The 27,676-nt window shown below is 38.4% G+C and overlaps 1 protein-coding gene across 1 annotated transcript; it reads left to right on the top strand.

The window, feature by feature from the left end:
• Positions 1-3,909: 3,909 nt before the first annotated feature.
• On the top strand, positions 3,910-20,418 carry DECR1 (2,4-dienoyl-CoA reductase 1; the record flags this gene model as incomplete). Its single annotated transcript, XM_082310483.1, has 10 exons — positions 3,910-3,984; positions 6,975-7,177; positions 8,148-8,205; positions 8,351-8,437; positions 10,891-11,038; positions 14,252-14,351; positions 15,507-15,579; positions 17,818-17,964; positions 18,280-18,342; positions 18,440-20,418. 10 exons carry the CDS (start codon positions 3,910-3,912, stop codon positions 18,497-18,499), a joined length of 1,014 nt encoding a protein of 337 aa, XP_082166609.1. The 3' UTR covers positions 18,500-20,418.
• Between the last annotated feature and the right edge of the window lie 7,258 nt (positions 20,419-27,676).

Raw genomic sequence — 27,676 nt, 5'->3', positions numbered from 1 at the left:
TGAAAGCAACTTTTGGATAAAAAGAAGAAATAAGCTTACTAGAATTTTAAGTAAAAAAAAAAATGCCTGGGAAGTTTGAAGGCCATTTGGCAGGTTACTAAAGACTTGCTACTTTGTTACACCGAATTTTCTGGAAAGGAACAGCAGAGGACAGGTATGGAGAAGCCATACGTGTCTGACTCCAGTCACACACCTTTGAGGTATGGCTCAAAATACCCATTTCTCCTTGTGCTGTGCAGCTCACAAGGAGCAGGGTGTCAAATTCCCGATGTCCATAATCATACCGGCCAGCAGCTGGAGAGCAAATGTCTTCCTACTGGGCAACCACCTTGCTTCTCAGGTAATGAATATTGGAAACTGTTTCTCCTTTATCTTTGCAAAACAGCGAAAACTTTTGGAGGTATGTCCGCAGTTAGTTAAGTTTTAGCATCAGAAACCCCATGAAGCTGAAATGGAGTGGGGGAACTCAGGATAACATTTTTCTAATAGGAAAAGATTAACTTAAAACATACAGAAATGTGAATACAAGCTGTCAGTCAGAAATGTTGTTTCTGTAGAATCATCATCTGTTTAATCTCCATGTGTTATGACTAAGTATCCTTTATCCAATGGTCACTTAGATACCTTTTTATATTTTCCCTCCTATGCTTCTCCTGAGATAAATGATCCCAGTCTCCTTAGTCTGTTTTCTTGCAAGTTGTCTTCATCTTCTCTGCTTGTTTTTTTATTCCCTCATAATTTTGCAATTTCAGTTTTGAGCTAGGTGACCAGAAATACAGAGCGTATCCTAAATGAGACTATTTCTCAGCTTTATATAACTGTACTTAAATATTCTCTGTATTGTTGTCATTATTCTATGTCTTATTTATCCTGTTGGCTTGACTTTTGTGATCACATCCTCATATGACAAATCATCATCATAAGAAACTATGAATCCTGTAAACCCCATTATAACATTTATAGTTTCCATTTCCCTGCATTTATCCAAGTTTATTTTATTTTCTGGTACCATGTTTTCCTATTCATTTACCTTCTAGACTTCTTGAGTTCATAGAATCGTTAAGGTTGGAAAAGACCCTTAAGATCATCGAGTCCCACCGTTAACCTATCACTGCCAAGTCCACCACTAAACCATGTCCCTAAGCACCACATCTATCCATTCTTTAAATACCTCCAGGGATGGAGACTCAACCACTTCCCTGGGCAGCCTGTTCCAGTGCCTGACTGCCCTTTTGGGGAAGAAGTTTTTCCTAATATCCAACCTAAACTTCCCCTGGCGCAGCTTGAGGCCGTTTCTTCTCGTCCTATCGCTTGTTACCAGGGAGAAGAGACCAACCACCACCTCGCTACAACCTCCTTTTAGGCAGTTGTAGAGAGCAATCAGGTCTCCCCTCAGCCTCCTCTTCTCCAGACTAAACAACCTCAGCTCCCTCAGCCACTCCTCATAAGACTTGTGCTCCAGACCCTTCACCAGCTTCGTTGCCCTTCTCTGGACACGATCCAGCACCTCGATGTCCTTCCTGTAGTGAGGGGCCCAAAACTGAACACAGTACTCGAGGTGCAGCCTCACCAGGGCCAAGTACAGGGGCACTATCACTTCCCAAGTTATGCCACTTAGCCAAACCCTTTAAAGTCAAAATTATGCCTGCCAGCTCTAATATATTCATTACCTCTTAGGCATTTCTGTAAGACATTTTTGAGACATAATTGTCTTTGCAGAAGACTAGTGCTGGTTAGATGCCTTCAGATCATGCTTTTCTAGGTGTTACAGTTTTTAATTACTTTTTCCCCTAGAGATATACAGTCTTACAATTTCTCATGTTACCCTACAAGATTTTTTAAAAAACAGATATTTTCTACACTGTAAACCTCCTGACTTACTTTAAACCGGAGATCGGATGCTTTAATATTTCAGTTAAGCTATTCTTAAACTTTTCCTAAACTTGTAAATAAGCATAACCCAAACTGAAGTAGGACTTCATAAAGTGGAATACTAGCCTATTAGGCCAATTTATTTTCCTTGTAAAATGCAGGCAGTCTGCCTTCAATTATATTTTTAGATCATGAGACATGAAAGTGTTATTGCAGTTTTTTAAATTAGTCTGCTTCCTAGTCTTGGAGACCACTTTCTTCTTATTACCAAAAAATAACAGATCTGGTATAGCAATTGCACCTCATTGATGAACATTGCTGAAAAACATTTTCTGAAATTTAGTTTGGTCATATCTTCTTGTTCACTTTTATCACAACAATACAATGATTCTTTCAGAGGTAGCTGTTTGGCACACTTCTATCTTCCAACGTGCAAAAGGTTTGCTTTTGTAGTTTGTTTCCTCTTACTTGTTAGCTTCATTCCAGTGAAGCTTTCTAAATTCTGTAGTATCTGTTCATTTTAAATCATCTCTTAAACTATATTCAAGAGAGACTCCCTTTCTCCAACTTTGCCTTTTTTTGTTCAGTGATTACATATCTTGAGACTCCGTGTGTTTTGAATTAACTGATTTGAATGAAATATTACTACCTAAACCTTACAGTGACTCTTTAACACCTTCCAGATACTTGACATATCGCTTTAATGATAACGTTGCAAATACTGCTTAGTGGTGTGGCACTATTGCTTCAGTGGCTGCCGGATGGTATGCAGGACCCATTATTATCTTACGAGTTCTAGAACTTACTGTACCAACAAACAAGAGCATCAACAATATTTTTCTCTAAAATTTGAACATTGAGCTGTTTGACCATTTTTATATAGGATGCTGATGACTACGCCTTAGAATTTTAATTTTGATGCCTCTGAACTCCCATAGCAGTGTGTGTGCAGTTGCCCTAAATTCTTAATTCAAATGTTGATAGCATAGACCCACCAATAGGTTTTTTGTCTTTCATGCCAAGTTTTTTAACTGCGTAGATTCGTCAGTGTGGTCTCTTATCCTCCAAATTTGCAGTTTTTGCGAATCCGTAGGTTCTTACAGCTACTGTGCTACCCTCTACCCCCTTACTCTGACATTCCTTATGGCCAGATACAACTCTGCAGGCTTCTCTGCCCTATTACCCAAGCTATGCAAAAGGGCGGGTATCAGTCACTCATTACCTATCCAATCAGCCAGTCTATATGCTCAACACAAATAAATCAAATGTCTTTTTGTCTCGATATCATCCCCTGTAAATTAACATGGTTTAATGTTCACAGACGGCTCAGGCTGTTCCTGAACCCCAGTGAAGTGCTGAATTTGAAATGAGGAATTTTGGTCTTTCTGGTAAGTGATCTTCTGGCAGTGATTTGTGACTGTGCTCGTTACTCTATCACCCCAAATCAGGCTGTGTGTTACCCGCCCCATTTGAGAATCCCAATTAGCAGACTCCTGTGCCACCACTTTTCTCATATTTCTTAAATGAACAACCCCACTCCCCCAAAAACGCATGCCAAGAACTGGCAAGACCGCTTGTGAGGAGCCGTGCGAAGGGTACAGAGGGCACATCAATTCCTGGTTTTAGATCCCACCAAAAAACGTTATTTAGTGTCCTTCGAATAGCATTGAGTAAATTATTTGCAATAAAAAAAAAGAACCCAGTGATGCATCTAAACCGAACCAAGCCCAATCTGTCCCTCGCAGCTGGAACTCGGGCGCCGTGGCCGGGCCAGGCGCCTCTGGGGCGGGGGCGGCCGGAGCCCCTGAGGCTGGCGGGCTCCGATGTTGGGCTGCGGCGGCGGCCTCGCTGCTCTCCCGACTTCGCTGGCTCAAGCAGGAGTGGGGCGGCGCACCCCTGCCTGCCCCGGGACGGCGGGGAGAGGAGGCCCGGCGGCCGCACCGCCCCCCGCCCCGGGGCGGGCGCTGGCCCTGGCCCCGGCCCCGGAGCAGGCGCACAGCCCGGCGCCCGCCATCGACGACCGCTCGGCAGGCAAAGATGGCGGTGGCGCTGCGGCTGTGGCGGCGCCGTGTCCGTGGCGGTGCCGCGGCTTGCTTCCCTGGCACCGGGCGGGTAAGGCGCTCCCTGCTGTGGTGCGGCCGAGGGCACTCGGCCGGCGCCTCGGGGGTGCTCCGCGACGTCCCCCCCCGCTCCCCCGGGGCTGCCCGGCCGCCCTCGTCCCGTCAGAGGGCACGGCGGGTCTCCGCGGACGGGCCGTCCCCGAGCCCTCGCAGGGGTGCGGCCTCTGCTCCCCTGGCCGTGGCCCCCTGCCCCACCGCAGGGCAGTTCCCGTTCCTCTCCCGTTCCGGTGCCGGCTGTGGAGGCATTCGTGTCGCCCTTTGATCCCGATAGCAAAGTTACTCAGGGCGATTTAGGTGAAGTGGTTTGAGCGCAAGCGGTGACACGGCTGATGTATGTGGGTGGTGCTGGAGACCCTTGCTAGGGAGTTCTGCCCGGGCACAGCGCTTCTTACCAGTGCTTCCGAGAGGGCCTTCTGCAGTGGTTTCATGATCCACTTCCACCCCCTGGGTGAGGGTTGTTTTTTGGTTTGTTCATGTTTTGAGTGGGGCGGTTTAATGCTGTTTCCTGGCTTCTTTATATCTCTCTTTACACCTGAGGTTTAATTTAAAACCTTGACCTTAAATGGTGGAATGATTAAATTGAGTGAATCCTGTCATGGAAGCCCCTTGTGCAAGCTAGCAATGAGACAGCAGCAGTCCCACAAGAAGATTGCTGAATGATACCAACTTTACTGGCTGCTTGCATTACAGTACTTTTTTTAGTCTTAGTGCAATCTTCCTACCTGCGCCTGCTGTGGCCTGCTCCTTCATCTTCCTCCCCCGAGCAGGTGGAAAGCTGCTTGCCCGGTTTCTGTGGCGGTGAGCAAGAGGAGCAGGCTGTGTCGGTCAGTAACAGAGCACCTGGTCAGGGAGGCTCAGTACGGCGTGGGGCTTACCTCTCCTTATACTGGAGGGAGTACAAACGCCGTCTTGATTTGCAGTCTCCGCCATGAGCTGAAGTTCTCCGGAGGGAGTCCTTCTCTCTCCCTGCATACCTGGAGAGAGATGATATGAGTAGGGGACTATTAAGAAAGACCTGAAAGAGAATCTTCACACTCCCCTTCCCTGCAGGCTTAATAGCATTCTGGTACTCCGTGAAAATACGCAGGTTTTATTTTCATTGTGAGAATTAAAAAAAAAGAAAAAAATATTTTACAGACATTTGGTGGCAGATCTGATCTGTAGAATTTTGTTATTTCAGAAAAATGTTGTGACATTCTTTGTATTTTCCGTTTGGTCTGCTTGTGTTCCTTAGAACCACCTTTGCTTTATTTTTTTCTTTGTGAGAAGCCATTGCACATAGCTGAAGAGTCCAAGTTCCAGAAAGGATCCCTAAAGTACATCTTTAATACAATAGCTATAGGACTGGCTGCACTGTGATAATTCTAGCTTTAGTTTGAGCTTTACTTTCTTAATTTTGTTCTACGTAGTGCCCACAATGCTCCCTCAGTCTTAGTTTTTGTTTCATCATTTCTTTGAAACGTGAGCTCCGTTAAATTGGCAGTGTAATTCCGTGATTATTCGCTGTTTTCACCCGTGTTACTAATATGCAAATGTTACACAGAAAGATTCACGTGCACGCTTTCTCAGGCCAACGTTAAGCTCTGTGAAACTCCCATCCCTGGGCGTTGTAGCTGTGGCATGCACAGATTATTCAGCTACCACTAAAAATGTTGTCTCTTAATTTTAGTGTTGAAAACGTGAGTGAGTAAATAGAACAGTAAGTTGTAATATTTTTACTATTTTAAAATAACCTTTCTTCTTCATGTCAACCTGTTGAACAATTGCATGTCTTTTATTAACACCACCATACAAGAGTAACCATTCAGTCTTCTTTCCTAAAATGATGGTAGAATTTTTTGTATTCAAATAAACACATTAAACGCTCAAGTACAAATTAGTAGTAGAGAAAACAAATATAACTTATATTCTTCTAATTTTTTGCACGTCAAAAATAAAAATAGTCCAGTTTTGTCATAGTTAGAAGTGTTTGCAGCTTCGGATGAAGGTAACTTTTGTATTCTAAATAATTTGGGAATTTCTGAATTATTACTGTAATGCTGCTATCCCAAAGCATTTAACTCAGTATTTATTTTAGGGCTTGAGTTAGTTTAATATTTTAGGATGCTAGAAATATCCTCTTGGCTATTTTTGCTGTGACTTTCTTGGTGACATCACAAATTTTCATTGCAAGAATGAGATATTTTCTTATTAACATGGATCACTAGATGTAATACTGAATTTTCTTCTCTTTTCCTGTATGTTTTTAAACATGTACCAACTGTGCATCTTTTTGCAAGGACCAGTTCATCGAGGGCTAATTTGCTGTAAATGGTATTTCTGCTGGGACAGAGTATAATGCTGATAACCAAACCTTGCACAATTTTGTCTGGGAGATGGCATCGGTTTGCTTAGCAGCTCCAGTAACAATTGGGACAGGTCTCATGGAGTTGGATTCTGCCCCATTCTCCAGTAAACAAGAATGTTTTGTTGACTACAGTAGTAAAGGATCAAAGCCTTGAAGCTACTATTGAAGCCTTTGAGTTTGTAAATACATACACATGTAATCTCAAAATCACATGGATTTATTAAGGCTAAACTCCTTATGCATAAAGTACAGTTCATCTGTGAATCTGAAACCCAAATCCTGCTGGTAGTCTGTAATTGGCTGGTAATGGTTTTCCACACACTTTAGTAAAAGTAACAGACATCAGAATAACTAACTTGCAAAATAACAAAAATCATTATTAAAATATTTTTTCAATAGTTCTCTAGTTGGACTGGAACGTCTAAAAATAGCTCAGACGCTTTCCTAGTCTAGTATTAGCATTTATGCGAAGGTCCATGTGTTTTAGTATAATACAATCTAATCATTCTTACATTCAGTTTATAATAAGCCAGTTATGGTTGTTACTTCCACTGTCATAAGAAAATCCAATCTTGCATAACAGTCCTGTATACGGAAATGAGAAAAAAATAACTTTCCTCTTTTTTTTCTTTTAGTTTTTCAGCCGTGGGCCAAATGTGCTGCATCAAGACAGCAAAGCACCGCAGGCTGCATTCTTTCCACCTCTTCAAAAAGTGATGTTGCCACCAAATACCTTTCAAGGGAAAGTGGCCTTTATAACTGGTGGAGGTACTGGGATTGGCAAAGGGATGACAACAACTTTGTCCAGTTTAGGTGCCAAGTGTGTTATAGCAAGCCGGTAAATATTAATGAAGACATTTTAGAGATTTCATTTAGTACTGAATGCTGAATGGATCTGTTTTGTTCTTCATAATGGATCTTGCTTTCTTCTCCATAAACTGGATACATTTATTCTATTTACTCTAGTTCAGTACACTTTTAAATTATAATGTCATGTTGTAAATACCAGAAACTTGCAAATCCATCTACAAATGTCTCATTGTGTAATCAGCAATAGGAAGAAATAAACTAAATGCATTTCCATGAAATACGGCAGCAAAATAAACAACCCAGAATATTAGACATAAATTCAACGAAAGCCTAAAAGAGAACAAAAAATTGAAATAGCCATTACTGAACATTTTGAATGTATTATTGCAGGTGTTCTTGATACAGAATTGAATTGTAATAAAGGATTAAAGCCATTCCTGTTAATGCTTATGACTTGAAAAACAGCCCTGATTTTCCCTTAATGAAGATGATCTTTCTACAGTTCTCTGAAGTAGCACTACAGTAAAGACTAGAAAAACAATCTCATTTTTAATCAAAATAAGCAAAAGTGTTGTGACATTTGTCCAAACAGTAGTTTAGGTATTTAGTTTTAAATCTGAATATGCATGTCCCTTCTAAAATACTAGTAGAGTAGTAGCTAAAACTGTTTGTTATGATTATGTACTCAGAATGAAAATATTTTTTCTAGCTTATCACGTTTGATTAGCTTAAGATAGTCTCTTACTGTAGTCACTTCTGAGTTGCTTTGAAGTAGCACTAACCAGAAATTACTTAGATTTAAGGTTTTCTTTCCGAAAGTTAGTGACTAAACATAGTTTTTATGTTAAAGCTCAATTTTCATGAAAATCAGCAACACGCACATATGCACACACGTTTTAAGTTTTAGCTCATATTTGCTCAGAAAAAATAATCAGATTTTATTAACCTGAATTGTAATTGCATTTAATTGAAATTTAGTGACGTATACTTATTTCTAGGAAGCTTGATGTTTTGAAAGGAGCAGCAGAAGAAATTTCTTCTAAAACAGGGAATAAGGTAAATTTTTACAGAATTGTGAATATGTCAGTTATTATACTTCAGATGGCTATAGGATTTTTGTTCATTTATGTGGTTCTGTGGGCATGTTTAATTTGAGTGATACAATTTTAAGTCTTACAGCTGCCTTTTCATTATTATATAGGTTCATGCCATCCAGTGTGATGTGAGAGATCCAGTTTCAGTTAAGAACGCTGTTGCCGAAATAATCCAAGTGGCAGGACATCCTGATGTAAGTGTTCTAGTGAAAGGAAAGAACTTCAGTCTTCATTACTGAAAATACTCTGCAAAGTAGGTATGAAGAAAATGACTATGATAGAAAGTTAATGGAATCTAAAGAGATACCAGACAAAAAGTGGCAGTACTTCAAAATAAAGTTCACAGTTAGGCTGTTTACTCTATTCCTATGGTTCTTAAAATGCTTAGTGGCCAAATAGACAAAAAGTTGTTGTCCTTACTCTAAGAACTAACATTTTCTTTGTAAACAGTGGGACAATTATGATGGGATTCTTTGAATTAATTAAGTGAACAGAATATTGCCCTTAAATCCTCTTGAATTCTCGGTGACTTAGCTGTGTTAGTACCAAATTACACCTGTTGCTTATTAATAGAATGTGTCACAAGAAGTAGAAGTAATCATAAACTACTTCTTTGGTCCTTGCTTAGCTTATTAAAATACACTAAGAAGGTTCCAACTTGAAAACTAAGTTCTCATAAAATCAAGAAAAAAAATCTTCGGTCAAGCTAAGCATATGGTTTTTAATAGTTTGGCACAAAACGCAGAGGTCTTTACATCAGACTGTTTCTTTGAGACGGGTGGTCTGATGGGGTCTGAACAATGATAGGCACCAAATTCCAATTTGATCGTGGGAGAAACAACTCAGATTCTGCTAGCTGATAGAAAGTGTGATGAGGATGTAAACGATAATCAGTGAGATTTAAAATTGTCCTATGTGTATTGTAGGCACTTTGCATTCACCAAAAGCTTGCTATAGACAGGGAAGAGAACCTACTGAATACTAAATGTGGTAAGAAGTGGAGAAACTATTTCTCATAGCTATATGCTATAACAGTGCTATAAAATAAGGCAGCTCACTGTCCTGATTTGTAGACAAAGATACTCTGGATATTATTTTGACTACTAGCTACTGCAGTTTTTGGCCAAAGCACATCACGATCTCCAGGTTTTAAGTGTGTTCAGAGAGGGAGGAGATTTCTTCCTATATATTACATTTTTAGTACACCAGTAATTTTCTGAATAAATACTTCCCATGACTTGTTCTTTACAAGCATGTCCTTTCTCTTTAATTTCACATATTTTGTGTGTTTAAGAGAGACTGCAGAGTAAATTGAATATTCAGTTCTTTTTGTCTAGTTTTTCTCTTAGTGACAGACATGACATGTATGTTATGAATACTGAAAGCCTGGGTATCACTGCCACTGTGCATGTGAGGGGAGATCTCAAAGATAGACATTAATGGTGGTATCATATTCCTTCTAGCTTTGTTTTGTTCCTTCGATCCCCAGAACCGTTACTTGCAATTAGAAAGCAATCGTTCTTTTGTCATATGCATTGTTTTGGCAGTCATATATATCTACCTACCTCAAAGATCGTATCATACGGTCCTTAGTTCACTGGTTTTATTATTGTGTCTTCGCTATATTTATTCAGTGATTCAAGTAACCTCTTCAGTATCTTGAGGTGTTTGGATTTTTTTTTTCTTCAAACTGTAGGGAGGTCTTCAAATTGTATTTACCATCTATACATATAGTTTAGGGCTGTTGTATTTTATTTGTTTTATATTTGTGCAATATGTGCTGTGCTCTGTTTTTTTACTGAAAATTTTAATGTCTTAATTTAGCCCCGTTGTTCTTCAGGACAAAGACTTTGTTTTATGTGCAAACCTACAGGAATCTAGGTGCCATTTCATGAGTAGTACACCATTTTATTGCTTCAGCACATTATATTATTATTAAATACACAAGATCTGGCCACATAAGTTTCAGTTTAAAAACTGCTTATGTGATGCTTAGTCCCCTTAAAAAAATATATCTGACTTGCTAGCTTGAATGGCTAAGCAGATGGTATATTGAAAGTGTCCTCTGCCTAATTATTGTTTGTAGAAAGGTGACAAGTGGTGGATATGCATCTATTCAAAAAAAGTGTTGTAGTAGTTGCTTGCAGTTCATTAAATCATAATATTCTCATTGTCACAACTGATTAGACTTCCTGTTGGGCAACAGTCAGCTAATCCAGACTTTAGTCATCAGGTCACCTGAACATCTTTTCCTTTTATTCCCATGCATCCATTATGTTAAATACGATATGTAACCTTGGAATTTGGTGGGGACAAACTTTTCTGTTAGGATGCACTTGAGACGGTATGAAAAATAGTGACTTAAGTCACCCTCTACGCTTACAGTTCTTTAGGACTAGACTAGTAACTACAGCAGTTTGGAAATACAGCTCATTTTCTGTTACTGATACGTATCTATGCTGCAGATGTTAAAATTTCTGATGGATTATTCCCCCCCCTGTTTTCCCTGCCTGCTCCCCCCCATTTGATGAGGATATTTTTTACTTTTCTACCTGGAAACACTAAGAAGTTCCTTGTATATTCTTTGCTTTTCTCTCAGGAAGAGTTATTTTTAGTTAACTCTTTGGTTTTCCTTCATGTGTTTCAGGTTGTGATAAACAATGCAGCTGGAAACTTTATTTCCCCTTCTGAACGACTTTCTGCTAATGCATGGAAAACAATAACTGATATTGTGCTTAATGGTACTGCATTTGTAACTCTAGAAATCGGAAAGGAGCTCATTAAAGTGCAAAAAGGTATCCTAAACTTAAAATGATAGCTAAGCATAGTGACATAATATTATTACTTGCCCTCCTTGCCTTACTATTATTATAGCCAGTTTTGAGAGTTGGAAACAAAACACAATTTTTAATATCTGTTTTAGAAAGAAATTTCATTTTGAGTAAAGCTGTACTTGAATAGCACACAGTTGAACTGGCTAGCAATAACTTCATTGTAGAATCTGCCTTTAAAATTGGACCCAGAGGTTGAATATGAAAATCTCATTACAGAGTTTGTACTAGTTGTAAAACGTTTTTAAAATTTAAAAAATAAGGCTTTGTTTAAAACATGCACTGTTCTTTCTTTTGAGTCTTCTATATCTATGTTGGTTTCATTGAGCAATCGAACACGTGGCATTTATTTAAATGAACAGCAAGTCAGGATGTCACTTTGAATTTTCCTCCTACGCTTAAATAAATAAAATTCACAGCTGTGGTATTTGACTAATAGCACTAGAGAACCTTTGAGATAATTTGAAAAAGAAATTAAAAGTTGAAATCAGTATTAGATTTTATTTTCCCAGGTATAATTCTTAGTTCTAGACTAACTCGGAGTTTAATCCAATATTTTGGCTTTACCTTAAAAATGTGATAGTTCTTTGATATACTATTTAACCAAAGATTTACTTAACCAGATTATTGTCTTTAAGGGAAAGATAATGTGTGCCATTCTATTTTATATCATAGATTATATACAAAGAATTGCTTTCATTTTACATTATATTGTAGTTATGAATTCAAAAACATTGAGCTTATTTTTTGATCAGAATGATATAATCTCAAATAGCATTTAAAAGCAGTGAGGTATATTATTGTGATGCCCTCACTTCTGAATCCTGTTTTCTAGGTACAGCCACTGTGTTGAAATAATCCTTTTTGTATTTGCACTGTATTTCTCTAACTTCTGAATTAGTTGAATTTCTTCAAAACTCCTCTCCAAAAAGTACTCGGTGGGTTCATACTATTTAATGATAACAATATAAAGTTAATGTTGTTTCAGTAAGTCTGTAACAGTTTTGGTCAGTTGACAAGGTATGTCCCACATATATTTTAGCAACACATGAAAAAATAATTTCCACCATTCTAGTGCTAATATCCCCACATTAAAAACCCATCCCCAGCTCTGACTTACTATATCACTATAGCAAACTATTGTAATAGTTTGCTTTATGGTTGTCCAGTTGCATGCAGTGACTCTCTATAGTAATGTGAAATATGGCTTTAAAATGCCTTTGTCTCTGCTGCTGTTGAATGAAAAACTACTTTCCTTGCTTCCCCCTTCAAATTCGGCAAAATCTAGAAGTCATTCACCTTCATGTTGTCTCTCTTCCTTTCACTTCTAAGCTTCCAAAACGTGAATTTCTTTTGCTATTATATGCATGGCTTCTTTCTAGGGGATGCCGTCTGTATGTAAGACTTTTTATTTAACGCTTTCTTTAAGACATGTTTTTGTAAGTAAATCAAGTGTACCTGTTTGTCCTCTCATTCTCCACCTTCATTTTCTTTTTACTTGCTTGTTTTTTTAAGTTTGAGCAGAGACCTTAGTTTCTGAAGTAATGTAGATGCTACCCAATGCAAATATTTTAGAACAGTCTGTGAGGATACTATACATCTGACCGTTACTAGAACACCGGCACATCCTTTAGGTCTGCAGCGTGACCTACATCAAACCTAATTTAGTAAATAATAAAAGTGCTCTGCTTTTAGACTCTTAAGTTTGCGCTGGTATTTAAAAGGGATTTGTAATCTGCTAGTGCGTTATTTATTTATGCACTGAAGTTTTATAAAATGAGAGGAGCTAACTGGTTAGATATTGTCCATTTTATGAATATAGAATTTAGAAATAAAAATTGTGTATGAACTGGAGCGTACTTTAAACTTCAGAGCTGTAAATTTATCAGTTATTCCTGCTTCTGTGTTAGGCTCGCCCAACTCACCTCTATTTAACCTGTATTTTAAAAATCCTATTGTTTAGTTTTGCAAAATGTATAATTAGCAGTCGACTCTAGATAACTTCAAAGTTGCTCTGTGTTTTTTTGCTTCTGTTGATTTTTCTTTCCGAAGTCTCTCACTGTAGACTACTTCTGTATAAATAGGGTCCATGTTTTCTGGATATCTGCGGGCATTTCTATCAGTGCTTGTTTATGGTTCTCTTTAGTTTCTCTTGTGTAACATTACTGTAATTTTTTAACTGAATCTCTACTTCATCGTCACATACATTCTATCAGTAACGTATATTGTTTTAGAAATATCCCTTGGGTAGCTATTCTAATTAATTTTTTTTTAAATACAGTAAGTAGAACAGTTATTTTAGTTACTGTGGCGTAAGTAGTGAACTGTCATCCCTTGTCCTCTATTTCCCAGTTACAGTAAGTTCATGCTAGTCATGGATCAGACAATTAGAATTTGCAGGCTTCTATAAAAGAAAGATTAAATGAACATTTGCAGTTTCCATTATTTTCCATAATGTTTTTGCGAAATCTGTTGTAAAATATAACATATTAAAAAAAGTGGTCTTTTTATAATACAGTTTGTTGTGATAATAATGGGGAAAAAGTTTGCAGGTTAACTTTGTCATAAGCTCTACTGCAGAAAAAGCTCTGAAAATTTCTTAAAAAAACTTTTTTTTTTTTTTCCCCCCCCCTGCATGAACTTTCACTCAAGTCCTAAACTGTCATTTTAAGATTATACCAAACCTAATTATTAATGCTGTTGGTTTTGGTTTGATTCCCCCCTGCCCCTCCAGCCGGGAACTGATGAAATTAGGGCAAATTAACTGGTTAGTGACTACTAGGCTAGGGCAGCTTCTAAAAAGACACTGTAAGATCTTAGGCCTTCGCTCCAGGTAGACTGATTGGCACATGTAAATTCATTATCAGTAGAAGTCTGAGGGTTTAGACCTTTGGAGCCTAATCAATAGCTATGTACGCTTACATGGAGCAACTCTTAACATTTGTGGAAAAGAGGGAACTGAAATGAAAAGGCTTGAAAGCCAAGCTTCCTAGACTAGATTTTTTAAAATACCTTTTGACAACTCAGAGTGAAATGGCATCCCTTACACTTGAGCTGCAAACTTCTGTACCACTGAGGTTGCTTTTTACCTTAAGTTCAGAGTTTGATCTTCATGCATTTTTTGTTTGTTTGGTGTGTTTTGTTTTGTTTTGTTTTAAATGTTTTTGCAACTTCCAGGAGCAGCATTCCTGGCTATTACAACAATTTATGCAGAGAGTGGTTCAGGATTTGTGTTGCCGAGTGCCTCTGCCAAAGCTGGTGTAGAAGCAATGAGCAAGTGAGTAATATAGCAAAATGTGTGTTCTGCTTTTCACATCCTTGAGATAGGGTAATTGGTCTATAAAAATGAAGCGAGTTGGTATAGTCCTCCTATTGCATTGTATTATAAGAGAACCTTCCAGCCTCCAGTATCCTAGCAAGAAAATAGTATCCTGTCAGCTTCTTAAAGAAGGAAGTATTAACTGCTAGTAATGTGGTGATTTTTATCACAAGGATGAGATAAGGACAAGTGGAACTACTTCTTTTGGCAATAGCAAGTTCTAAAGTTTCAATTACAGAGTTTCAATAATCAGATTCTCTTGCGTTGTCATAGGTGAACCAGCACTTAAAGACAGTAATTAGGGGAACTGTTCGTGGTCTATAGTGCTTTCCACTTTCTTTTGTCTCAGGAAAAGATGTGCTTGTATTTGGGTGGAGTATACTGTTGCTTCACCTATCTAGTTTCATAAAGAAATGTGTTTTCTATCATTATTTTAAATTAAGGTCTGCAGTTATACTTAATTCAGAACAGTATCATGTGACATATCCATGTTACTCGGCAAACAAAGGGATTTTTATCATTATTAACTGTAGGGCAGTCCTTCATAGCAAATGAAGTAGTAGTGTGTACTTTTCAGAGACTTTATGACCCAGCTAATTCATTCACTGTAATAGATGATCTATCTGAAGTACCGCTTATGCAGAGAAAATGTTGCCATAAAGCAAAATTATTCTGCTGGTCTCATTTTAGAATGTAACCTCTGTTTTGTGTTATTTCAAAACATCTGAGAGCTGTTTTGAAAAACGTTAGAAATGTGTACTTGTGGGATAGTCTAAATTACCAGAGGAAGGTGGTGGCCTCACAGTTGTTTGTCGAGGAGTTTAGGTGCCAAAATCATCTGTATGATTTGCAAGGGAGAAAGAATTGCTCCTTAATGTTGTTTTATCTATGATGCATCTATTAAATCAATATTCCTCTGTTTGTGAATGTGATTTTTTTTTTTCCTTCTCCAAAATGTTTTTGATAAGAACAAAAAAAACCCTTAAGTAAAAATGCCTGTTTCAAGATAATTCTAGTATTTACACATTTGATTCAGTTGTATTTTTTTTTCTGAATAGCAATATTAAAATATTGTGTTTAAAATATTGATGCGTTCTGTTAATGAATTTTTAGGTCTCTTGCGGCTGAATGGGGTAGATATGGCATGAGATTCAATGTGATTCAACCAGGTCCAATAAAAACAAAGGTACATAGCATGAAGTGAAACACAGCCTTGAATATGCTTTGTATTGCAGGCTTAACTTCAAGATAGTCTACCCTTTTCTGTAAGTGTTAAATTCAAGTATGAAAGATACTCTAACCTTTTCTGTAACTGTTAAATTCAAGTATGATTTCCTTGGTAGTCAGGACTGTGCTGGAATATTGAACACACTACTTCTCAATAATTCTTTGGTAAAATAGAATTTCTTAAGCTTCTGAAACCTGCCACTGCCCCTTCTACTACACTAATATAAATGAAACCTTTTTTTTAGTGTTTCAAAGAAATGATATATCAAAATATTTTATGTTGATTCTTATCAACTGTGTACGTACATAGTTTGTCAAGTGGATTCTTACACTTGTTGGAGTAAAAGTGCCTATTTCTGCCTGAACTCCTAATTTTTAAACAAAACATCTCATCAATTCAAAAATTTCAGAATCTTGTAGGTATATGAGAACAGAATCTCAGTAGTTTTGTTGAAAATCACAAAACTAGAAAGAGAAAAACTAAGTCAGGAAGGAAATGCGAAGCTTCGATATGAGTGAAAAGGAGGACTGGAGTGTTTGAAGGAAGTGATCCAGACCAGCTGGAACAGGAGGAAAAAAGAAAGCAGTCCTGCAGGAGGAGAGAGGAAGATCTGTTTCACATTGAATCAAAATATTACAGTTATGAGCAGTAACAGCTAATAATTGTATTACTACTACCTGTAAAATATTTCACAGTTGGTTTTGCTGTTGTTCTGGGCGTAGGGGTGCAGGGTTGCTTCTTTTTTCTTTCTTTCTTTTTTTTTTTTTTCCCCCCTTTTTGCCTTTTGTCAGTATTAGATGCTACACTGGCCAACTGCGTTTTACCTTTTTTGACTGTAAAGAAGGATAAGTGGCACTATCAGCAGGGTTACAAGAATGTTGAGACAACATTACAGGATCAGGCCAGAAGTCCTCCAGGCCTTGTATCTGGTGGATTTTTAGGCAAGAGTAGAAGAAAAACATTTAATGACATTTCTTCTTTACATCTCCAGCCTCTGGCAGTCTATGGCCCACGGAGTTTGATACAGTTGATATGTCTTCATGTTGTAATCATCTTGATGGATTTTTTTTCTTCCATTAGTTTGTCCTGTTCCTTTTTTAATCCATATAAACTTTTGGCATCCACTATATCACGTGGCAAGATCACTTTGATTTATAGATTTTCATAATTTTTGGCAAGTTATCTACTTTGAATGTCAATATGGCTATCTCCTGTTAATGTTTCTAATTTAAACTAATAGCGTATATCCCACTTGAGATACTGTGTGTTCTTAATAAAGAACATAGTTGTCATACTGGTTCCAAGTTAAAACTTCTCTGAAAGCATAAAAAGGCAGACCAGCTTTACTTAAAACAGCATGTTGCAAAATTGAGGCTTTCTGCCTTAGGGGCTACATCCATGCCTTTAAAAACCATGTAAGTCATGATAGGAAAAGGAAAAAGCATACAAGCACAATACCATTAAGCTTATAAACTGGCATTTAAAAACATGGCAATAAGACTTAAATGGCACGAGTACACCCATGATTACCTAAATTACAGTGTGCTTTAACTCTCGTAACTTCAGTAACTTAACGTAAACATTACTAATACATTTCTGATTTTGCCTGAGGAGGTTGTTTCCTTGTGGAGGAGCCAGGAAGAACAGAAAATCTCTTCTGTTTCCCATGCTATTCTAAGCTATTCAAATGCTAAAATTTCCGGTGACTTAGTTGAGTTCTGGCCATTGGTGCGATTTAACCGAACTTGATTTTTTCTTTCTCTTTTTCAGGTTTAGGTACTCTGTGTCATGTATCATTTTTCTGTCACTTTCCTGCTCATCTTCTCTCTTTGTTCCTCTCCTGTGTCAGTGCAGCAATTTTGAGTCTTGCTTATTTCCTCAAATGTTTATCAAGGGTGTTTGAGAAACAAAGATTATTAACCTCTTCTGTTTCTCATAGATAAATAGTGAGTGACTATCCCGAACATGTTAAATTCCAGCTTATCACCCTCAGTAGATGCATATCAGTGCAACAGGGATAAATTCTGTTTTCTGTTCCCTACTTCTTTTTCATCCTACTGATAAAGATGGTGTAGACAGTTTACTCACAAATGTTAACTTCCATATTGTTTATGTGGAGTCAAATCTCTGTTGGATTTTAATTTCTGATACAGTTATAACTGCCCCCCCTCCCCCAATGTTTCTCTTAATTCTCAGGGTGCTTTTAGCCGCCTTGACCCAACAGGCACGTTTGAGAAGAAATTTTATGAGAGGATTCCTTGTGGCCGTCTGGGAACTGTAGAAGAAATTGCAAATCTTGCTGCCTATTTCTGCAGTGACTATGCAAGCTGGGTTAATGGAGCAGTAAGTTTTAGTTTATCTTGTTTATACAATTAACTTGATGATGGTCTGAGTTTTGCTGACATTTGTTAAAGCCCTGGTTTCAGAAATGAAACAAAACCTGTTACTTTGAAATTCTTTGCAAGCATTATTACACTTCTAATTGTAATGCATGGTGGTTAGTACCTTTAAAAAGGGCTTTTAAAAATGATTGAATTAAGTTATTTTGAACATGGGTTTTTCTGATCCAAATCAATAAAAATTACTTTCACAGTTCATAACAAGGGAATGCTACATAAAACTCACTATTATTAAATACACTTCTTATGCTTTTTCTAGGTTATTAGAATGGACGGTGGAGAATATGTTTCTATGGCAGGAGAATTCAATGATTTGAGGAAGGTATTAAATTCCTTGCTTGCTATTTCACATTCAGACAAATACTTAGATGTGTAATTATTATATGGAATTCCAATAAAACGCTCTTTTCTTTTATTAGGTTTCCAAAGAGCAGTGGGATATGATGGAAGCAATGATTAGGAAAACGAAAGGGTCTTAAAGTACGTAACTGTATGGTGGAGATTTTTGGAAATGAACCACTACTTTTTCATGAATATTTAGAAATAACCAATTGAGAAATAGCCTTCAAAATCTTTTGTATGCTGATTTCAACAAAACATTTTGAAATTGTCATCTTTTGAATATAGCATGTGTATATTTCCCATCTACAGTCTAATCTGTTACCAGTAGTGAACAACAGTTGTTCACTGAAATTTTTATTTTTTGTTTAGATGATGTATTACATAGCCATGCCGTAGTCTACAATTGCTTTTTTTTTTAATATTTCAGAGGATTTATTTTTTTTCTCAGATACCTGTCTCTTAATATTGTAATTCCAATAGCATTTCAGGACTATCATAACTGAATATAATTGTTAAAGCTGAGGAAAAACTAAGAAATTAAGTCCTAATCTTCACACTTCAGTACTAAGTCCTAAACTTGTGAATAACAAAGTTTCAGGTTATCAGCAGGACTACATACACTGAGATAGGATGTAACTCCTGTGGTTACTTATAAAATCTTGAAATATATAACCATCTTGGTCTCATCTTTTGCTGACATTTTCAGTCTGTTAATTGTCTTATGCTGAACTTTAAAAATGGCATTTAAAGACTAGCAGTGCCTTTCTAAGGAGCTTGCTCTTTGTCATGATTAAGTTAATGTTCTTGAAAATGAGAAACTAAAAATCATTTGCTATTAATGTGTGACTAGGGGAGTCTCCATAAAAAATGGTTTACTTAAGACTAGTAAAGGACATCAGTAAATCAGGACTGAAAGCACTGAAACCTCATTGGATGAGATCTACAGAAAACCCTAGGTTTCATTCCCGTTCAGAGACTGGTACTAAAGAAGCCTTAATATGGCACTACCTCTGAATCTAGTCAGTTTATCCATCCCAAATAAGCAGGGGATTAAAAAAAAAAAAAAAAAACCAAAACAAATAAACCAAAACAAACAAACAGTGTTTATTGCTGTCTCTCTTTTAGTATTAAATTTTCCAGATTAGGGGGTTGCCATTTGTTTATCCCTCCTGCTTCAAACAATGGATGGAATTCTTCAAAGAAATTAACAGGCTGTATTGGGTTTGCCTGGCAAGGTTTTTGTAGCAGGGGGCTACAGGGGTGGCTTCTGTGAGAAGCTGCAAGAAGCTTCCCCTGTGTCTGACAGAGCCAGTGCCAGCCGGCTCCAAGACAGACCCGCCGCTGGTCAAGGCTGAGCCCATCAGTGATTGTGGTAGCACCTCTGGGATAAGAGATTTAAGAAGCGGGGGGTGGAGGGGAGTGCACAACACCACCAGCAGTTGGAAGAGAGGAGTGAGAATATGTGAGAGGAACAACCCTGCAGACACCATGGTCAGTGAAGAAGGAGAGGGAGGAGGTGCTCCAGGTGCTGGAGCAGAGATTCCCCTGCAGCCTGTGATGAAGACCATGGTGAGGCAGGCTGTCCCCCTGCAGCCCATGGAGGTTAACAGTGGAGCAGATATCCACCTGCAGCCTATGGAGGGCCCCACACCAGAGCAGGTGGATGCCCAAAGGAGGCTGTGACCTCATGGGAAGCCTGCGCTGGAGCAGGCTCCTGGCAGGACCTGTGGACCCCTGGAGAGAGGAGCCCAGGCTGGAGCAGGTTTGCTGGCAGGACTTGTGACCCTGTGGGGGACCCATGCTGGAGCAGTCTGTTCCTGAAGGACTGAACCCTGTGGGAAGGATCCATGGTGTTCGTGAAGAACTGCAGCCCATGGGAAGGACTCACGATGGAGAAGTTCATGGAGGACTTTCTCCCGTGGGAGGGACCCCACGCTGGAGCAGGGGAAGGGTGTGAGGAGTCCTCCCCTGAGGAGGAAGGAGCGGCAGAAACAGCCTGTGATGAACTGACCACAACCCCCATTCCCCGTCCCCCTGCGCTGCTTGGGGGGAGGAGGCAGAGAAATCAGGAGTAAAGTTAAGCCTGGGAAGAAGGGAGGGGTAGGGGGAAGGTATTTTAAAATTTAGTTTTTATTTCTCATTATTCTACTCTGGTTTGATTTAATTTCCCCAATTTGAGTCTGTTTTGCCCGTGACAGTACTTAGTGAATGATCTCTCTCTGTCCTTATCCCAGCCCACGAGCCTTTTTCTGTATTGTCTCTCCCCTGTCCAGCTGAGGAGGCGGGCGATAGAGCAGCTTTGGTGGGCACCTGGTGTCCAGCTGGGGTCAACCCACCACACAGGCTCTGGCCTTTACAGCCTGAAATCCATGCCTTTTTAATTGTTTAACCAGAGCTTCAGACTGTGCACACATACAAGCGTGGACAGAGCTGTATGTGCTTTGAAATTGGTACAGTGATTTAAGAGTCGGGAATCTCAAAGCAGTTCAAGGATGTATTCCTTCAAGTGCTGACAGCAGTCTTGTCACTTTACCCACACTTCAGGCCATACTTACATATGCCAGCATCTGACTTTGAAATCATTTGATTGCCTTAATACAAAGCTGAAGCAAGCTGATATATGTTCTGCTGAAAGGGTGGACTATATCAGTGCCAGCTTTCTCCTGAGCGATGGTCCCAGGGGGGATCGAGTAGCATCTGTGCCACTGATAAACACGTTTGCTTTGTTTTATTATCATAGCAGTCTTCAAGGTGTCTCTTGAACGTAATGTAAAGCTTTTTTATAGCATCTTGGGTTTTGGTAGGTTTACTGTCAAAATCAAATTCTGACATGATATCATGTCTTTTCCCCAAAAAGTGATTTAATTGAGAAGCTAGGCCCATATATACTGTTCTTTGCTCATTGTCCTTTGCAAATACTTACAGTTTCTCTTCATATGGGACACAGTTGCAGATCAGGCTTTGACACTTGGAAAAAAAAATGTTTCAGAAAAAAAAAAAGGTATGGTTTGTGAGCTGTGGTACGATCAAGTATTTCTATGCAGTATTTAGTAGTGTATCCTCTGGAGGCTGTCAATAAAATAAGTTCCCACAAGTCTCCTGCATCTGTGGGTGTGTATGACTTTTATTATAGGAAGATTTGTCATGTGGTTGAAGTACTGGACTGAAATTGAAGATAACCATGTTCAGTGTCCAACATTGTCACAGACTTTGTGGGACCTTAAGTTATTTCTCTTGCATCTGAATAGCAGGGCAGGTATGCTTTGCAGCATTCCTTCAAGAACTGGTCACCTGAAGCAGGGAGATTGGCACATTCCCATTAGTTCACAAAACATGGGTCCTGGGTGGGGCACAGGTGGAAAAGATCAAGAAACAAGGCATGTTCCCAGTCTCAACATTAAGTTAGGATCAAGCCTGTACTTGGCTTTGGGGGCTAGGAGGCGCTGCTGGCTGCCACATATTCGTAATCCATCTCTCTTCCCTGCATATAAATTAATAGTAACAATGCTTTTATTTTTTAATATTGCATACTTGTTTTATAAACCTATGTACTGTTTAATGTATTTTTTAGATATTGAAAGCAGAGGCATTTTTTTTGGTGGGGGTAGGGTGAAATGGGAAAGAAAGGAAGGGCAGAGGAGAAAAGGGGGATAAGTCTAGCCCTGCTACCATTATTTTTTTCCAAATATTTCAGCAATAGGTACCACGGTGCTTAGATGTAATGCCTGCTGGCATAGTAAATGCCAGAAAGCCATTACATGGCTTTAAACACACAGACTCGCTATTCTTTGGCTCAGCCACCACTATAATATTGCTTTGCCTGCATATGTCCTTTGTTTAGAAAGTAAACTTCTCAGAGCTCAGTTCAGAAATGTTTCTCTTCCATAACAAAAGGCAGTGGGTTCCTATGCAAAAGTACTTAAAATAATTTCAAGTGCTTTCCAGTTTAAAATGAATACTGCTTCTTGACCTAAAAACATGAAAAGATCATCGTCTTTCCTTCATTGCTTTACTCATCAGGTTCAGGCCAACTTTGCATCTATGAGAAACTCACTTTAATTCATAGTGAACCTTGCAGGGACTGAAGCTCTTTTCTGAACCATCAGAGTTACTGGAACGTGTCCTTTAAGGGTGGGGTTTTTAGCTCCGTTTGATAAGGTCAGAATATTGAAGGGAGGCCTCTTAAAGCCTGTCTTGTAAATAGATACTGGGTATTTATTCAGTTACACAACCTTTATCACTTGCAGAAACGGGTATTGCTTCTGAAGTATCTTCTTCTACCTGTTTACTGTCTGTAGCTAAATGAATTATTAATTGCAAAGTGATAACAAAATATTTTTAAAGCATATATTATGCAGTGATAGAACCAGAAAGTACATTTTAAATTTTAATGAGCATCTATAATAAGAATATAATAATAAGAATATAATAAAAATAGTCTATATAGTCTATAATAAGAATAGTCTGTTTTATCTTACCTATACCGATATTTCAAGCTATGTGAGTTAGTTGCTTTTAGATTCTGAACATTCTGTGTTGACAAGATGTATACAATGTGTTGATGCAAGTTTTAGAAATGGCATATAAAGTTTTAGAGTGTTACATGTTACTGGATAGTTTAGGAAATATTTCCTAATATATAGGATTAGTTAAGTGAAAAAACTTAACTCTGATCTAGCCGTCCACTTCTGCAGGAGAATGGAATAGTCTGGCTTGGATTCATTTCCGTCATTAAAAGAGTTGTTAGACTTGTTAGGGACAGGAGAGGAACATTACTATGAAGAGATGAATCTTGAACATCTCAAGTTTATGTTTTACCTGAATACAATTTAATTGTTTGTTACTAAAGTAGCAACACATGACATCTGAACTCTCAGGAAAAGGACAAGAGAAAGTAGCTTTATAGTGACTACCTAACCCAGGCAGTGGCTGGCTTGGCTTGGAAATTCCAACAGAACATGTTCCTAAATGCCCATGAGGATGAGACTGTCCTGAAAGAGGCATAAAATATCCCTAAATCCCAAGAGATGCCCAATCCAGGAACATGCTCTGCAGTTTTATATTGTGCAGACTATCACAATTCCATATCGCAGACTGACATGAAGCATAGTCGTTACCGTTACTTTATTCAAAACATAGCAAAAATGGTAGGACATAACATCCCCATTCTACACGCTGTCTTATGCTGACGTATTTGCCCTGTTACATTCCTGACCCTACCTCAGCTGGGCAGTGAGCCACAAGGTAAAGGGGAGTATGAACAAAGTATTGCTTTGTGGCATAATAATTTTATGGAGATGAAGTTGGAGGAACAAGAAAGTAGAGGGATGAGTCAGAAAAAAGGTGATGGTGTACACTGGAGACCACGAAAGGAGTCAGTGGGGTTGCAGAGGCAGTTTAATTTTCATGGAACACAAGGAAAACTTTCCTGGAATCCAAATACCTTTTTTTAAAAATTACTTTTATATGACCCATCAGTCCAAGGTGTTAACACTTCCATGAACTCAGATGTCAGACACTCACAAACGAGGATTCATTGTCTGGGTTCAGCTGAAAAGTACATCTTGTCTGCTTGATTAAATCTTGAAATTAGCCTTTTTATTTCAGTTGATGATTTACTGTCTTTGAACATGTCTGTTACAATTACTTAGATTAATTCTGTGCTGTAAAAGTGGTATTGTATTATAGTAGAAGCTTATAAACAAGTTATGAAAATCATTTGAGGTTGCAAATGAGAGAGATTAATTGTATTACCTCTTCGCTATGATACTAGAAGTGCTGTCAATCTTCAGTTCTCCTGTTCCTGGGAATTCCCTCCTCTTGAATATTTCATTACTGTTGAGAATATTGCTATTATTTACCAATTCAAGAATCTGCTTTACAAGCACAAAATGACAGTATTTGAGGGAACTATAGGTTCCTACCTGTCTGTACTGGCTTCCAAGTTCATTGGCACATGAACTGCTTATTTATCTTTCCTTTTTTTCACATGCTGGTAACACTTGAGTAAAGACACTGGAGAGCAAGGAAATTTGTAACTTTATCTAACTCCATGGAGCTTCTTGTGTTGTAGCTGCTGAACATGTAACGCCACTTTAACCAAGGTAAGAGCTTCTATCTTTCATCTGATAATTTAATATGCAGTAAAATAAAATGATCTTTGGGATTTTGGTGCATTGGCCTGCTTTTAATTAGTGCAGAACAACTTCAGTTGATTTCAGAGGGATTTGGAGGTGCTCAGCACTTCAGAAAATCAGGCCACATGTATTTGGGTCCTGAAATACGGATTCTGAGCCTCCTCGTAGACACAGCAAGTAGGTGTGCATTTCGATGTGCCTCCACAATCGGTGATTATAACCATGATTATAATGAAGGCTTAGTGTAAATGCACAAGATGCCAAATGGAAATTCATCAGAAAAAGCTAACGTTGTCTAATGTAACAAAGACTTAATCCTAGTTTAAGTGGAGTTTAGCAGCAGCATGTGCGTATTTTGTGAAACGAGGTTCATTTTACATAAGAGTGCTGCCAGTTCTCGGCATTCTGATCTGTATTTGACATTTGCACATGGAGTATGCTGTCTAGAAATTTCTTAAGCTTGCTGGGGTAATCTTTTCAAAGATAAATAACTAAGTTGTAAACGGGGGAGATTAGACCAGTGCTATGATACCATGCATAAAATGTTCGGGGTAGAGCAGTGCAGCAGTGAAGGAAGGCCGAATGGCTTGCTGCAAGGCCCGTGTTCAATCCTGATGAAGCTGTCGGTGAAAATTAGCATGATATTCTCCATAACGGGCAGTGGTTTGTATCAGAGCTGCCAGTCGGGCAGTGCTAGTGACTTCGGATCAGGTGAGGCCCCCGAGGTGTGCTGACGGACTACGTTGTGGGCACAGCTGGGAGCAGGCACTCACTATGCCTGACCCGATACTGCTAAGGGTTACGTCTGTCAGCAGAGACTGCATTTATAATGCCAAAGGTTTTTAAAGGGCCTAATAGTTACTGGAATTTTTTTTTCTTTGAGCATTAGTAAAAGTTTGGTGTTTTGTACTTTAAAATTAATAGAAAATCACCTTCTTACTTAATTTGAATAGGAAACATCGTGTTAGGTTTTCATCTGTACACATTTACACTAGAAGGGGCTAAAGTTTTGCACAGCATAATTGTCTGCAATTTGTAGGACTGTATTTATTAGCTTGAATGCTTATTAGTTTGAGTATTTATTTAAATAAAATACATAGTTTTAGACGGTAAAACGGTTAACAACTTCAGTAAAGTAGATCCCATGTAGCTACCTGTCAGCCAGGTTCTATGTTTAGCAGGAATGTGGCGTACCTGCACTACCTCATGTAATGAATTTTTGTGCATGCTACTATTTTACTTTCAATCTTTCTTTTAGTCACCAAATGTCTACCAGAAGAAAGAAGCTTGCAGTCTTCCCTGTCATCCCCTTTCTTATTATTCCAAGCCTCATTCTGCCCCAACCCTGACATTTTTAAGAGCTCTGCTCAGGAGTGTGTTAGAGATTTTAAAAGCTGGAGTTTTTACAGCAATTTTGACTTACCCGTATTTGCTACACTTTGCTTTGCACTGACATAGTAGACACCTTTGCTAGAACTGGGCTTTTAAATTGTTGTCTTTTAATCCAAGTTTTACTTATGAGAAATAACTGCAGGAAACATTCTGCGAGTGGGTGACTGAGACCTGCTTTCTGTGCCGTGATCCGCAGCGGAGCCAGCTGGTAGGCGGCAGCAGCAGTGGACGGGTGACTTCAGAACAGATCTGTGACAGGTACCTACTCGTGTTCAGGAAGACAGATGCAGATTTCTGTGGTGACTTTTTGTCAAAACACTTTAAACACTGTAATGATTTTGGCAAACAGTCACATCATGTTTTTACATAGAAGTTTTTGTGTTTTTTCTTTACCTTTACACTTGTAAAATGTTAAAATAAGGCAAAATCCAACATTTCAAGTGCACAGTATGAACAATATAAATCATTTATTGTACTGATAGGCAGATTCACCGTTCCTTCACTTAACATACACAACTGTATTTCACATTGCATAGAGAAGCGAGGAGAACAAGCCGGTGAGAAGTTAAATCGCTGTGTGTGGAGTGGGAGTAAAGCAGTGAGAGAATGAGCTAGCTTAATCTTACTTTAACTTTTTGTGGCTTTTTTCAGCAAGACCCCATCCTGCACCACCTACTCCTTAACTTTCCAAGGCTCAGCCTGGGGAGAGCCCAAGGCCATTAGGCCATTCCTGAAATGGTATTTAGTTGCCTGAGTTCACCTGAGGAATTCAAGGATTCATTTCAGTGGGAGTTCAGTGACTGTAATCTTGAAGGATCTGAGCCTCATTGTTTGAGACACTTTTCAAATAAAATGCATTTGCTTCTGCTTGTTAAATAAGACACAGAGATGCATCTGAGAAGTTGAATATAGTTAATCTGCTAACCTGGAATTGCTTCTGAAACAGTTGTACATGGAGGAAACGTAGGTTTATTGGCTTTAAGACACAGCCCAGTTTCCTTCCTACGCCAGTACATACCGGGAGCAACAGCCTGCATGGAGTTGTCTAGCATAAAACCAGTGTAAAGTAAAAAGGGAGCCAGGCCAAAAAAACAAAGATGGAAGAAGACAGGGCTGTTTCCGTATTATAGTTCCCATTTAGAAAATACCTCTCTAGCATAATAAAAAGCAGATCCCACCATGTAAACTAAATTACTAAATTGGTATAAAATCTGTACTAGATCTTTTGCTTCTTTTAGTGTTAAATTTTAATACTATTATTATAGATTAGTAATTCAGTGTAAGATCCAAGGAGGCACATTTTTTTTAAATAGTTGTTTTGTCCTTTATATGGTACAGAAAAAAGAATCCAGGAGATGATAGACAAACTAGACACCAACAATCTTAGGATATTAAATTTAATTATAGATTACACAGAATATGATGTAAAAACAGCAATTTACTAGAATAATTATAACCTGCAAAATGTGAAAATAGTTTAGAAAATGGATTGTCATATTCTCTGACACAGCAATAGTCATGAAAGGTACACTTATAATATCATATGTTAATCTGTGTATTAACTATACTACCTGTCATTTAGCCAGGATTCCAAGACAGATTAAAGGCATTTATTTCTGAAGTGCCTATGTTTAAATTCAGTAAAGTTAAACAGCTAGATTGAAAACACTATATTTTTGTCAACTACTGCGTGGAGTTCTATCCCGGATAAATGTTTTGCCTATATGTTATGAGTTCGTAATGACAAGAGTAATTAATTGAAAAACTTCAGAGAGCACAGACCTG

This window comes from Platalea leucorodia (genome assembly GCF_965183815.1).
Source record: "Platalea leucorodia genome assembly, chromosome: 1".
NCBI classification, from domain to species: domain Eukaryota; kingdom Metazoa; phylum Chordata; class Aves; order Pelecaniformes; family Threskiornithidae; genus Platalea; species Platalea leucorodia.
Note: the sequence above shows the minus strand (reverse complement) of the source record. Positions and strands in the feature narration are given on the sequence as shown.